The following is a 15,207-nucleotide window of genomic DNA, read 5'->3' as shown; positions in this document are numbered from 1 at the left end:
TCTTGCTCCCCAGAAGTAAAGGACTAAGGCATAGCTCTGGCCACATATGCCAGACAAGGCCCAGCCCACCCTCACTGCAGCCATAGGCATCAGAGCCAGGGAAGACACCCGCCCTCCGAAGGAACAAGAGTCTGGCCCTGATCTCAGTCTCCCTCAGCCTTGAGAGCTATAGATCAGGATACCAGGAACAGAAAGAACCAGAACTGCCCACAGGAGGGGCTTGAAATGGAGAGGACCCCATAGTGGGGCAGGAAGCAAGGGCAGCTGGTCCGCTCTCTCTCTCTTCTCTCTGTTCCCCAATCGCTCACTAGTCTCTTACCTGCTCCTTCCAGGCATCTTTCCTTCCCACTCCCCTCCCCCTTCCAGGCCCCTCCCCCACCCCTTTTTGCCTGTTCTCCTACCTCTGTGGAGGTGGAGGAAGAGGGGGCGGGAGCCAAGAACATCTCCTCCCTCCAACATGACCCAGGACAGTTTCAGCTTCAGACAACTGCCTGAGCAGCTCAGGAGGAAGAACAGCGCGGCAGCGGCGGCGGCAGTGGTGGCGGTGGCATTGAAGGAGGCACAGCCAGGGGTTCTGGGCATGTGGGCCCGGCAGGTGCCCTGGTCACACACTTGGGCTGTGCTACTGTTGAGCTGGCAATCAGGGTGGCTTCTAGGTATGTGGCTCCAAGGGATGTGGGATCAGGGTTGGTGGCTGGGTCAGGGCTTGAAAAAACTGTCACCCTCCGTTCCTATCACTGGAGGAGAGGAACCTGAACACAGGGAACACCTGTGTCCATGGTTACCCAGATTGGCTCCTTTCTTAGCCCTAGGTGGGTTTTACAGATGGAGTGCACCTCAAAAACCACTCCCTCCTAGCTTTTAGGCAGACTGAACCATTTGTCCCTCTCTGGAGTAATGGTAGGTCTGGCCAGAGCTCTGACCTTGACCACTGTGGTCCTCCACCAGGCCCCAGTACTTGGCCTTCCCCTGTGTTCTATAGTTGGGGACATCCCTGCATGAGGCCCTATATACTGTATAGGTGACTGGAGATTTTTTTTCCAAGAGCACAATCAGCTGTATATACCCTCATGGGCACAGCTTCCAGTGCTGGCATCTCTGGAGGACTCCAGTGTGCACATCCCTGGCCTCATAGCATCCATGGTGGACTCTTGGAAATGTGAAATTTGGGGTACAGCAATCCTGGTCTAATTCCTCACAGAGAAAATTTGGCTCACTGTGCTACTCACTACCCTGTACCCCTTGACCCCTGCCCTCTACCCACTGGGCTGAGCCCTACCTTCACTGGGAAACCAAGGCCAGGGAAACAGTTTCCATGGGAAGTTAACTAGCTCCTGGGTCAGGGCTATGCCTGCAGAGCATGGGAGTGACCCAGAGAAGCTTACACCCTTGTGCTGCCCTACCTTTTGCCTGCAATGATGTCTCCTTGCTCATATGAAACATCAGTCACCTTCACCCCAGCCTCTCTACTACCATGAATGCTGGGTGGGACTTAGGGGTGGTACTTACCATTGCCTGGCCCTTTCCCAGGTTGCAGACCAAGACTGGGTTGGGAAGCTAGGAATGCTTTTCCTCCATGCTGGCCTCTTGTAGGAGAGCCCATGGGTTGTTGTCAGGACCAAATGGATGAAACAGACCTGAACACGGTAGATGGTCCAAGGCCCTATGGATGAAAATGTCCTTTGGCAGAACCTTGTCAGGAAACTCGGGGAACAAAGTTAGATTATGTGTCATCAGAGAGAAGGAACTGAGACAAAGGGTACTGTGACTCACTCTGGTGACCTGACACTCTGGGCTTGTCCCCAAATGCAACTTCGTGACAAAGTCTGGAAAGACAGTTATATCTATGCAGGCCTATTTCTAGATTGTGTCTGACAAATGTCTCAAACCTGGTATGGCTCTTTCCACACTGGAATAGCTTAGCAGGGAGTACTTTACATGGCTAGTGCCCTGCCATTTGGCAGCCCTGGACCTTTTTGGTCCAGGACATTTCTTACTTCCTGATTGATTCGCTTTCATTTCAGTCATTGCCACAGACAGTCCCTCTCATGCCTACTAGTGTTTTACAAGTCTCCCAACCTCAAAAGCAACTGCCTAGCGAGGAAAATTCAGGCTTGGAAATGGACTGTGTTGTATTCAGACTAACAGTCATAGTGGAGCATGCTCATCAAAAGTTCAAGGGCAGCCTGGGCTGCCTTGCAGCAGACACTTTTGGGGGAAAAAAAACAAAGAAGATAGTCTACAAAGCCATTGGTGAACGTGGTGACCTTTGGTGAATCACTGAATCTCTTTACCATTTTATTACTTTTTTTTCTCTTGTTCTTTCATTGTTTGTGTTTTTTTTCTGTATTATTGTTTTATCTTATTGTATGGGGTATTGTATGCATGTATGCATATCATGTGTGTGCCTCGTGTCTTCAGAGGCCAGAAAAAAACATTGGTTTCCCTGAGACTGGAGTTACAGACGGTTGTGAGACACCATGTGGGTGCTGGGAATTGAATCTGAATCTGAATCCTCTGGAAGAGCAGCCAGAACTCTTAACCACTGAGGCATTTCTCCAGCCTCTCACCTACAATTTGGGGAAAACAATTATTGCCTCATGTAGGTCATGAGATTTACTCAGACCATTTATGAAAACTGCCAAACACATCCTAAGATGCATTTGTTTTTTGCTGTTTTGATTTGGTTTGGTTTTTGGAGGCAGGGTTTCTCTGTGTAATAGCCCTGGCTATCCTGAATTCACTTTGTAAACCAGTCTGGATTTGTACTCACAGAGATCTGCCTGCCTCTGCTTCTCTGAGTGCTGGGATTAAAGATGTGCCCTTCCTTCTTTAATGCCCAGCCTCCTAAGACACATTTCTTAAAGTCAGATTTGCTTTTTATTTAATCTGTAATATTAAAAGTATACATATATACATGTATGTATATACATACCTGTATGTATAACTTATTGAGTCCATTTAGCTCTGCTCATGTGTGTACAAGTTCAGGATTAATCACTTGGGACTGGACAATCTGAGGCAACTGATTCTCTTTCTCTCATTAGCCATTGACCTCTTATAGCTCTTCATATAGGGGCAGGACCAAATGGCATTCCCTCTGTTGAAATCTGTGTGTCAAGTGGTATTATAATTATGTTAGTCTTGTGTTCAGTCAAGCATGGTTCAGAGTTCATGGGTGCATTTTCTCTGTAGTGTACAGGGAACATGCTATCAGGCTTGGAAATGCACCACCATGTATTCAGACTAGGTAGAGGGGTCACAGGAGACAGTCACAGGAGAGCATGCCCGTCAATAGTTCAAGGAGAATATATCTCACACTTAAATATGTGTGTGTGTGTTAGTTTAGAAAACCAACTTTTTTTGAGACAATGTTTCATCAGATTTCCCAAGCCAGTCTCAAACTCAAAATTTTCCAGTACCAGTTTCCTAAGTGCTGAGACTCCAGGCATACAAAACTTCACCTGGCTCATTGGTACTTCCTGCCTTCATTAGCTTGGCTGGACTGCTGTCAGTATCACAGCTGGCGGGAAGGGAATGGGTAGGAAGCACTGTCTCAAGCCTGAGGTTCTTTGATTGATTGATTGATTGATTGATTGATTAATTGGCTGGTTTTTTAAGACAGGGTTTCTCTGTGTGGTCCTGGCTATCCTGCAACTTGCTCTGTAGAGAAGGCTAGCCTCGAACTCAGATCCACCTGCATCTGCCTCCACACCCAACAGGCCTGAGGTTCTTAAGCTGGAACTCAAGATAAGAGGATCTTCGGTCCCTGTAGGCCACTATGTGCCAGGTCTCCCTCCTGCCTCTGAATTTTCCAGCAAACTTTGGGTTTCTTGGTATCTAGACACATCCCCTGACCTCTGCCTTTACCCTCAGGCATTAGACAATGTCCATAATTCCCTTTCTACACAGACAGCAGTCCTACTAGCTGAAGCCTTCCCTACTCTAAGGTGACCTTATCTTAATCCCACAGCTATCCCCTACTCCTAGCAAAGTTGTATCCTGAGGTGCTAGGGTAAAGATTCCAGTATGAGGTTAGGAATAACTCAGCCCCCGTCTCCTCACTTTACTGTGATGTTCTGGATCACTAAGCATCGGCAGCAAATGTTAGAAAGTCTTTCAGTTCTTATCTCCCCACATCTCCTGGGGGCATCTGGATGCAGCTAAAGCACTGACATCATGCTTCTGGCTGGCTTGCTTCTCTCTGGCTGGGACTCTTGTGAGAGATGGTTTTGCCTGAGAGTCTGCAGGTCCTCAGTCCCTTCTTTGGCTTGGTCAGCCCTTGCCCTTAACAGCCTAGGCAAGAGATGTGGAGTATTGGCTGGGGCATCTCACATCTACTTGAAACTGTAGTGCTGCTAAGCCTTGTAGGTGCCTTTCTTGGATCCTCATGCTGGGGACATTTCTCCAAGTGGACATGGGGGATTTGATCCATTTGTAATGAATAAGGGGACCCCTGTCACCTGCCTAGCCATGCTTTCACCACCCCAGATGCTGAAATAAGGTATCTTGCCTAAATAAGGTATTGTGTGGTTATGATTTGGCCTCAGCCCACAGGGGCCTGTGGGCTGCAGTGAGCTTGCCTCCAGGCTCAGGCTCTGACTAAAAGGACTCTCCCTCTCAACCTGCCAAAGCTAACCAGAACATGCCACCCACCTATCAACTCACCTCTGTACATATAAATTCAAGAGCAAGCTCAGGGTTATCGAGAAGACCCCTGTCATCTCTGAATTGTACATTTTGTGCAGAATTTTGTGAGGGCTAAGGAGCCCAGGAAGTCTCCCTAGGGGAGATAGCCTACCTTAGTGCCTTTTCTGTTGTTATAACAGAAAACTGAAGACTGGGTGATTTATGAAAAACAAAGTTTGATCAACTCAGGGTTCTAGGAGCTCCAATTCTGAGGTCAAGAGGTGGAGTTCTTGATAGTGGGAAGACCGCAGGGTCCCCAGAGTGGTGTCAGGAATCCTAGAGGATAGAGCAAGTGTGCAAAGAGTGCTCAGTCTCACAGCCCAGCCTCTTTCTTGACAGCATATGATCTAACAGTCTGTGAGTGAGCCCCCAGTTGCCTCCACAGCTCTCCCTTCCCAGCATCACTAGCATATGACTTTGGGGTTAGTGTTCTGAAAAGCTGGACAGGGGTAGGGCTGAATAGCAAAAGGCTAGTTATCACCATGGCACTCCCACGGGAGCACGAGTCCTGGGATAGGTTGGGCAGGGGAAAGAGGCTCTGTACATCACATTCTGGTCCTCACTTGGTGGGGAGCAAGGGGTGAGTGACTTCAACTAGGCTAGCTCTGGTGCATTTCCAAAAGGGGTTCCAGCCAGTCCTGGGTTCCCAGATCCTGGTTAGAGGCCCACAAGGTGAGACAAAGGAACCAAAACATGAAAGAAGGCCCAAATCTCCTTATTGGCATGCACACTGCCAAGTAAAAGGCAGGCTCCTCTGTTGATTTTTACAAACAAAAAAGAGGGTGTGTACATACTTGTATATGCACATTTATGTGCGTGTGTGTGAACACGTATGTAGAAGCCAGAGGTCAACATCAAGTGTCTTTCTCAATTGCTCTCTACCTTAACTTTTGAGACAGAATCTCTCTCTGAGCTGGAAGATCACTGACTCAGCCAAGTTAGCTGTCCAACAAGCCCCAATGATCCTCCTGTCTCTGCCTTCCCAGTACCAGGATTACAGCCATGCACTGCCACAACAGCCTTAGATAGGTTCTGAAAAATCAATCTCTAGCTGTCATGTTTGCTTGGCAAAGACCAACACCACAGCCCCATCTAACTTACATGGGTGTGGGTTTAGGTGTCCATGGGGCCAGGGGATGCTATCCTGCCTTAATACTCCTACTTTTATGCAGATTACAATAAGGCCTCAGTGTCACAGTAAAAAGAAAAAGAGAGAGAGAGAAAGAAAGAAAGAGAGAAAGAACGAAAGAAAGAACGAAGGAAGGAAGGAAGGAAGGAAGGAAGGAAGGAAAGAAAGAAAGAAAGAAAGAAAGAAAGAAAGAAAGAAAGAAAGAAAGAAAGAAAGAAAGAAAGAATTCAAAGTCTTAAATTACCCTTGGAGTCATTTAACTGAGAGAGAGAGTCCATATTAGAATTCTCTACTTCATGGTCCACATGTCTTCCATCTGTCTTTTGTATGAGTCTGAATCTGTCCCTGCCTGAAGGCTGTCTTGTGAGTCTCTGTGTCTTCTGTTTTGTGTGTGTGTCATGGCTGTGTCTGTAAGTGATGTCTGTCTGGGGTGTGTGTGTGCATGTGTATGTTTGACCCTAACAAAGGTCTGTGCTCTATCCTTACTGAACAGCACACAAAGCATCATATGGGGGAGGGAACGGGATCTTTGACAGACATCTTTAACAGAGTTTTACAAGGGATTAAGTCACTGGCTCCAGCTGCCCTCCACTGACCCAGAGGACAAGCACCATTATCTACTAGTACTCATAAATGGATGCTCTGGACCTCTGTGATAGATTTCAGAAGATTGCTTTCCACCTCTGTATCTGCTGTTTTCAGCAAACAAGACACACGCATTATCTGGGTCAGGGGCATGGGCGAGTACAGAATTTAAGATCGGAGCTATTTATTAGCTTAAGTTGTAAAAGGTGATTACATGGGAAATCTAACACCAGTTGTTACATTGCTCTCTCTCTCTCTCTCTCTCTCTCTCTTTTATATTATTAATTAAATGTATTTGTTTATTCACATTACATCCCGAATGCAGCCCCCTCCCACCCCCCACTTCTCCTCAGAAAAGGGGAACCCCCTTAGGAGCCAGCCATTCCAAGCACATCCTCTTCCACTGAGGTCAGACAAGGCAGCGCAGCTAGAGGCAAGTGATCTAAAAGCAGGCTGCAGAGTCCATGTCAGAGACAGCTCCTGTTCCACTTGCTAGGGAACACACTTAAAGACCAAACTCCCTGTCAGCTTTATATGTGTCCAGGGTCTAGGTTCAGTCCATTCATGCCCTTTGGTTGGTGCTTTAGTCTCTGTAAGCCTCCATGGGCCTAGGTTTGTTGACTCTGTTGGTCTTCTTGTGGCATTCCTGTCTCCTCCAGGTCCTTCTATCCTTCCTCCGACTCTTCCACAAGACTCCCTGAGTTCTGCCTAATGTTTGGCTGTGGGTCTCAGCATCTGTGGGTCTCAATCTGCTGATGGGTGGAGCCTCTCAGAGGACAGTTATACTCTCTTAAAGGCAAGTTAAAGTGCGGCTTGGTGGCTCAAGGCTTTAATCCCTGCACTTGGGAAGCAGAGACAGGTGGATCTCTGAGTTTGAGGCATCCTGGTTTAGAGTTTCAGGACAGATAGGGCTACATGTAGAGAAGCCCTGTTCTGAACACACACACAAAAAAAAATTAAGGCAAATTAAACAAATAGGCCGAGTACACAGTACAATAACAGTCTTAAGTTCTAAGTGACATTGAGGTATATTATTAACTCTGGCTATGAGGCCCAGCAAAAATTCCAGTCTCTTAGACTATGAGGTATTTTTAGAATATTGTGTTGTCACACACTTTATTCCTTTGAGACAGTATCTTGCAGTAAACCCAAAGCTCGTGTTTTTCATTCAAGATAACTGTCCATAAATCTCCAAGGATCCCCCGTTCTGGCCTTCCCCCACCCTACCACCACTGTGATGCTGAGATTACAGGCGCATCCTGCCACACCTATCTTTTACATGGGTGCTGAGAATCCAAACTCAGGTCCTCATACTTGCACAGCAAGTGTCCCTACCTGCTGGGCCGTCTTCCCCAGCTCTCCTTTCTCCTTCCTGTGAGATTTCTAATCACGCACACAGCATCAAAAGAGTTTCATGGAACTCACAGTGCAGTGACACAGGGAAAGTCTCATCTGCTGTACCTGAAGTCAGTATTATTCTAGCTCCTCTTCACCCACCACCAAGTATGTCTTTATCACAGCCCAAGAGTACCTGCCTGCAGTCTCAGCACTTAGGAAATGGAAGGATAATCGTGAGTTCAACACCAGTCCCTGCTACTTAGTCTGTTCCTGTCTCTAAAAGACAAGATGCTGTTGAGTGTTTTAACCACTATTAGAGTTTGCTTTCATCTGCCTGTGTGTTCCCATAGGCATCTACAATATGAAAAGGAGACTCAGAGGTATTGTCTCAGATGTCAACCACTATCTTACTCTCTCCAAAGTGCAGGGAGCCAGTACTGCTGGACCTCCTTGGCCCCATCACACCCAACAAGATTCTCCCAGTGCAATTCCCAGCAACTCTCCCAGGGGCCTATTCATTCCAGGGGGTGGAGGAGGCACGAACTCTTTATGAATGAACTGAATGCCTGGGGGTATTTTTCCTATGGTATTACCACATGGTGGCCTCCAGAGATAGATGCTCTCTTGCCAAAGCCCAGTCTCTCCTGTCCATCCCTGTAGCAGAACAGTGACCTCTGTGAAAAAGTTCCCACTCTTGCCTCTCTAGGGCCACCACAGGTACACTGAGAGTAAGTACATCCCAGTTCCATAAAAGAATTCTGGGGGGAGATGGCTAAGAGGCTGTGGGGAGCAGAGGGAGCAAGACTACTCTGAGAAGGGAGGAAGGGCCACCACGACCTGAACAGAGCCAGACAGAGACCTGGGATGAACATAAGCAGAGATCCACAAGATGGCAGAGACCTGGGCAGTCATGGGTCCTGCCATCAGAGAAATAGCAAAGAGCCAGGAGAAGACATAGGGACTTCAATTGTTGTACATTCAGACACAGGAGCAGGAGAAATCCAGAAAGTAATAACTGGACAAAGGTGCCTGGCATAGTCACAGACCACAGGTGCCCTTGGGCAAGTGTAACAATCCTGCCCAGAACAAAGAAGGGGCACTATGCCTTTTGGCTCTTTGGGCTTTTCTGGTCCTTGGGACCCTGGAAAGTCTGAAGTATCTGTTTGGAGACTGGTGGTTAAATGTGGCTGTAGTAGTGGGTTTAGGGGTGTCAGAGTAGTGCTGTACCAACTGAAGATTACCTGGAGTACTGGTAAAAGGACACCAGTTTTCTAGTTCCAAGGATGGTGACCATAGACCAGACCATACTGATAGAGCTTAGAAGAGTAAAGGCAAGGGAGATGTTTACATTGCCATATTAGAGTCTAACCTTATTATAGTTCCTGGAGGCTTTCTTGAAAAAGGCTTCTTGAGCAAATGCTTGAAGACGACATTAATTGACACTCCTGTATTGTGACGTGCTAGCTGTGTGTGATTTGAACACACAAGCCAAAAAGGGGGAGATATACTGTAGCCCCCATGGTGTTTTGTTGCCTCTGAGGAGGGACAGAACTTTTGCTTAAATGGGAAGATATCACACTTGCCAGTGATAACCCCCAGCCTGGGCCTGCCCCTCCAAGGAGTCCCAACACTGCTGGTCCTCCTGGCCCATGCAGACATACATGGACCACTTCCCACCCTGCCCAGAGCCATACGACTTAGGCTTAATCAACTCTTCATGGGATCTAGGGCCTCTGATTGCACTAGATCATCAGCACATCTATCATTCATGCATAGCTGAGAACATCAAGGAGGAGAAATGACAGTCCTTTTTTTTCTCCAGGTGGCAATGGAGACCATTTCTGGGCAAGGCTACATGGTGGGACTGTCTCAGGGACTCCGTCTGCTGAAGTCCTGGGCTCACAGCAGATAACTCTGCCAAGTATCTCTGCCTTCCTTTCTGAGCTGGCTGATTCCATATACATTGTTTGCCAGGTGTTTGGGTCCTCAGTTCTCTGCCCATTCAGCCTCTCCCTACCTAGCTCCTCTTCTTTGCCTCTGATTGTTGCTCTCCACATGTCTTCTGAGCCCATAATCATAGCTGTGGCAACACAGTCTCATTCTTTGTCACCCTGAGAGGGAACCATGCCCAGTAATAATAATCAAATGCCCCACAATGGAGGTGAGTGCAATGGGAGGGGAGGGGAGGGGAGAAGGCTAGAAAATGCACAGGTGGGGACATATGACATTTTGCATGGCCCTTTTTCTACAAGTCCTAGTTGCTAAATGACTACATAGGCTAAAGGCAAAGCGAGCTGGCAGTACAGGCAGAGTTGAGGCCAGAGCAGCTTCAAGGATGTGTCTGTGCCTGCTTCCTGTGTGCATGTCAGTCTCCCCTAGGTAAGGCCCAGCATGTGTGTGCTCAGTGTGTCTGTCTTCCCTCAACCCTGGGGCTTCTGACTGTATGCACATATCTGACTGCAGGTTCAGCTGCTGGCATCACATGGGTCCCAGCCAGGGGTGGTTTTTGAGAGCCAATGGAGGTTATGTGTAAGTGTGCATGTATTCAGAAAGCCTGTCAGTGTGACTGGCACTTGCTGAGAAGAGCGGTGAGATCCTGCACACTCTGTTGGGTATCCCTGACAAAATTCTGGTCATCATGCCACCCAGAACATCTTTGTTTGGGGACTCCTGGACCTTCTGTCTACTTGAGGGGCAATGACACAGCTGATCTTTGGGGGCTTCTTGCTGTAACCTCTAATCTGGCTGGAAGACATGCTGCTCTATACCTTCTGCTACCTTGGGGCAACTGTCATGCTGGGTAGTCTCCCTGGGCCAGGACACAGCCTGGATCCCAAGCTTACTAAAGAATGCGCCCCCTCCAGGTCTGGGGTTGCCTCACACTCCCACCCCAGCATCTCATTGACCCTTCAAACAGAACTAGGCCAGCCAACCAGAAGTTCAGGGATGGAACATGCAGGTCAGGCCTGGGACACCTTGCATAGGAGTGGGAAGACAGAAACATCTGGAAAAACAATTCCAAATTCTCAAAGGACAGAAATAAGCCAGATGGAAGCTTCCAACTATGCTGAAGGAAGGGCCCTGTGTGTCACATATCTATAGCCTTCAAGATGCTACAGGCCCCTTGGTGGAGGACTGCTTAGGAGATTCTGCCCTAGGGTGGGTCTGAAAGAACCATTTCTCTTCCCAGGGATTTCAGAAAATGTCAGAAAGGGTGTACAAACCCCTTCCTCACAGCTGTTTCTCTTCCATCTCAGAGGTCCCCAACGAGCCCTGGAAGCCCCTCACCTTCTCCCCAGCCTGGCTCACAGTGTCAGAGGGAGCAAATGCCACCTTCACCTGCAGTTTCTCCAACTGGTCTGAGGGCCTTATGCTAAACTGGTACCGCCTGAGCCCCAGAAACCAGACTGAAAAACAGGCTGCCTTCTGCAAGGGTTCCAGCCAGCCCGTCCAGGATGCGCGCTTCCAGATCACACAACTACCCAATGGGCATGAGTTCCACATGAACATCTTTGACACACGGCGCAATGACAGTGGCATCTACCTCTGTGGGGCCATCTCCTTGCCCCACAAGATACAAATCAAGGAGAGCCCTGGAGCAGAGCTCGTGGTAACAGGTGGAGGAGACCGAGGAGGAGACCCCCCCGTTCTATGCAGGGACCTGCTAGGCTCCCATCCGTGCTGTCTAGAACCTTGAGGACCCTATCCCTCTCTGTGGAAATCCTCAGATACCCATTTATCTTTAAGGGAAGGTGGGTGGGAGCCCAGTCTCTGCCCATCCAATGTAGACGGCCCTTGGGACTTGGAGAGGGTAGGATGGGGTGCTCTTAAAGAGAACACACTGTTGGTATCCTAGAACTCTATTCTTTGTGATCCTGTAGAGAGAATCCTGGAGACCGCAACAAGATATCCCAGCCCATCACCCAGAACACCAGGCCAGTTTCAAGGCTTGGTCATCGGTATCATGAGTGTCCTGGTGGGTGTGCCCGTGTTGCTGCTGCTAGTCTGGGTCCTAGCTGCTTTCTGCTCAACAGGTATCTCAGGTAAAGCTCATCATAATCCCATCTCTGTCTTACCAAAACCAAAGCCGCAGGCCCTGCAAACAGTCCTGCTGGCCATTCTCCACCCACTATGCCTCCTTCTAACACTGCATCCTCCCCTCCCCTCCCCAGGGCTCTTGACTATCATGAATCCTTGTTTGTAGTCACCATACTTCACACAAACTTTGACCATTAGGACAACCTGTGGTCACCAGAAGGGTCATCAAACTTTACATATACCTTAACCACTACAATAGTCTGTGGTCACCCAACCACATCTTGCCCCAGGACAATAGTTTTTTTCTAAACAACTGTTGAGAGTTGCTGTTTCTATGACTGGAAGGAAGGTCTAAGTCCACCCAGGTCCCTGTCACAAATGGGCCATCCCTACACTGCCATCTCTAGGATCCCCGTAGCTAAGTCTGGTCATCGCCCACCTAAAAGGCTACACATAATATCTACTGCATGCCTACCATGTGAGGCACCAGGGAAGAGGGCACTGATACATCTGTACCTGCGGCAGGCCCATATTGCACAATCATAGTCCAACTGGGAACTCCCAGTTACTAAATGGGAAGGACATGAGTGAGAATAGAAAGCCTGTGCCTGCCCATAGTCTAGATCTCTTCGGGCCCTGACCCCACCCCCCTCCAAGTACACACACACTGCTAAGACATTCCCCTCCGCCAGGGAAGATGGCTCAGCAGCTGTCTTCTAATTGAAAATGTGTTTCTCAACAGAGACCAGAGGAGCTGGAAGCAAAGAGGAGCCTCTGGTAAGTGTGGGTTTCCTTCCTTGAGTGATCCATCAGAGTCTATCCCCATGCAGTCTATGCCCAGCGCTTGATACAGGCAGAGGGACCATGGGGCCTACAGAGCTGAAGCCTTGGAGACATAGCTCATGTTTCCCACCAGGACCCCAGAGCCATATCCCAACCACTGAGCCCAGAGTGAATAGCCCCGTCCTGGCCAGAATGGTCACTGCTTATTCTATTCTGAGCAGAGACAAGGTGTGAGAGTCACATTTTGGAATCCTAAACCTGCAAGGTGGCTAGGAAACAGAGGATAGACTGAGCCAGAAGCAAGGGGCTGCACCCAAAGTCTCACAGAGGGCAGAGGGGAGAAGGGACCGCTGTCAGGTCCCTTTGATGGTTGAGGTGCACTTGCTCTATCAAGAACCCCAAATCCAGTGATAGTCTGGAAACCCAGAATAGGGAAGGTTAAGGGATGTACCCCAACTGACTTCACCAATGATTCTTCTTCCCTCAAAGGAGGAGAACCCTTCAGCACCACCTGTCTTCAGTGTGGCCTATGAGGAGTTGGAATTCCAGGGACGACAGAAGACTCCAGAGCTCCCTACCTCCTGTGTGCACACAGAATACGCCACCATTGTCTTTGCTGAAGGGATGGGCACCTCATCCTTAGGGTGTAGGGGCTCAGCTGATGGCCTGCAGGGTCCCAGGCCTCCAAGGCATGAGGATGGACACTGTTCTTGGCCCCTTTGACCAGATCCTGCAGCCATTAGCATCCCACGGACCCTCCACAGAGAGCGCAGGTCCCTTCTTCTATCAAGAGGAACATGCAGGCTACAATGCAACACAGACTCCCAGGGCCTGAGCTACCTGGAGTGACAACCCAAAACTTGGACCAGTTCCAATTCATGCATTGTTGAGTGACAGTACTCTTAATGATTACCAAAAGCTAGAGGCAGCAGGTATCCCTGTTCCCTAATGTCCCAAGATACAGAGCTGGTCAGAGGCAGTATCTCCTGAATCCGGTGGCTGGGCACTGCTAGGGGCTTGAGACACTATAGCCTATGGCCTCTGGGAATCCTGTGCCTGGAAATGGGGGACCTGATTAGAGACTGACTTTAAGTAGCCTTGTGAGGCAACCCCATAAACAAGGAGGTCCAGGGACACAGTAAGCATAGCACATAAAGATGCTCTTGAAAGATACTCAGGTGGGAAAAATCATAGGCTGGGGGACACAGTGACCCTGAACTCATCCCCAAGACCTTGAGAAGGTTTGGTGAAGGCTGTAAAATCTCCTATCTTCAGAGGAAGTATGAGTATTCGCCAGGCAAAAGCTCTGTGAGAGTCCCCCTGTTCTCCTGTTTGCCCAGGTATGTGCTTTTTCTACAGCAGGGAAACTAAGGCAGTAAAAGGAACCAGCAGAGCTAGAGACCCACCCACATCTCTGGTGAGGCACTTGACTCTCCCTACTTTCCCCTAGGAACCAAAAGGACAAGGTCTATGTTAGCAGTAAGGAAGGGAAAGGGGGATACACAGCTTTGACTCATACCAGCTGTGACCATTGTGGGCAGTGATTCAGGTGTTAGGATCCACTCATTCATTCTTTCCTAGAGTCCAGTTCTGGATTCCATTTACACTGCAGGTCCCTGAAATGGACAACTGTTCTAAGGGTTCCCTTGACACTTAAGACAGTTGAGGTAACAAGAGCCTAGCTGTCTGGTGGACACCCAAAATGACCAGGGCTCAGGGGTCCCTTTCCTTTGGTTCAAGCCTGTTATAATTAAATGACAACAAAATCTCTAAAGAAGTTCTGTTCTATTTCTGGTGGTGTTGGGGCAGGGGCAGTAGAGGAAGAGCTGCAGGGCCAGGCTGAGGCTCTAGGCGAACTAGTACAGGGCACCACCCTCTTCAGGCCCAGCTTGAGTCAGTCCTTGCCATCACTGAGATACACTGTCACTGCCCTAGCCTCATCCCCACTCTTACATGTCACCAACCAGATACAAAAGACCTCAAGGGCAGATACTGAGAAAGAGGCACGTTCCCCTCTCCAGCCCTCTCAGACTCCCACAGCCACATCCCAGCAGGAAGGTGCCCTGGGCTGCTATGCCTGTGTCCCCCATGTCCTCTATGTGTTTTTCCAGGCATGGCTCCATGTGCTTGGAGCCATCTCATTAGGGTGGGTGGAGTCTATCTGGTTATGAGAGCCTGTACCTGTGGGTCCCTCCCCGGAGTACAGAATAGGACACTGAATAAAAAGATAAACTTGTTCCCAACCCATCACTATCCTGGGGTCTTGACTTTTGACCACAGAGGAAGGCAACTTCTGTCTAGAGAAACAGAAAGCCTGGCCCAGGGCCTCTGGGTGCTACCCACCCACTCTCTAGCCCTTCAAGTCCCTCCTGAGTTTACTGCTGTCACTTCATACTGAGCAAGAGAGAAAGAGGTGCCTTGGGCTGGACAGGCAGCATCTGAGGAGAGTAAGCCAGGGCACTGGAAAAACTTACAGGTTCTACAAAAAGAACCCTGGTCACACAGCTGGTGAAAATATGGTGAACATCAAGAAATGAGAAGCCTTTTACTGTTCAAGAAGCCCTCTTGGGTAGCAGACGGTTTAAGTTCTTATCTGTTCCCACTACCACAGCTGAGGATGAGGTATTACTTACAGCAGTTCCCAA

At 48.9% G+C, this 15,207-nt stretch overlaps 1 protein-coding gene across 2 annotated transcripts; it reads left to right on the top strand.

Moving 5' to 3' along the window:
• Positions 1 to 505: 505 nt before the first annotated feature.
• Positions 506 to 14,926, top strand: Pdcd1 (programmed cell death 1). Of its 2 annotated transcripts, none has more exons than XM_021632017.2 (5): positions 506 to 656; positions 10,999 to 11,358; positions 11,623 to 11,784; positions 12,522 to 12,556; positions 13,052 to 14,926. In XM_021632017.2, the coding sequence occupies exons 1-5, from the start codon at positions 581 to 583 to the stop codon at positions 13,283 to 13,285; spliced, it is 867 nt and encodes a 288-aa protein (XP_021487692.1). In that variant the 5' UTR covers positions 506 to 580; the 3' UTR covers positions 13,286 to 14,926. The 2 variants fall into 2 exon arrangements, with proteins under 2 accessions (XP_021487692.1, XP_060224908.1); XM_060368925.1 differs by lacking the exon at positions 506 to 656 and adding an exon at positions 9,370 to 9,902.
• Positions 14,927 to 15,207: the final 281 nt, after the last annotated feature.

This window comes from Meriones unguiculatus, chromosome 15 (genome assembly GCF_030254825.1).
Source record: "Meriones unguiculatus strain TT.TT164.6M chromosome 15, Bangor_MerUng_6.1, whole genome shotgun sequence".
Taxonomy (NCBI): domain Eukaryota; kingdom Metazoa; phylum Chordata; class Mammalia; order Rodentia; family Muridae; genus Meriones; species Meriones unguiculatus.
This window is presented reverse-complemented; position numbering and strand designations above follow the sequence as displayed.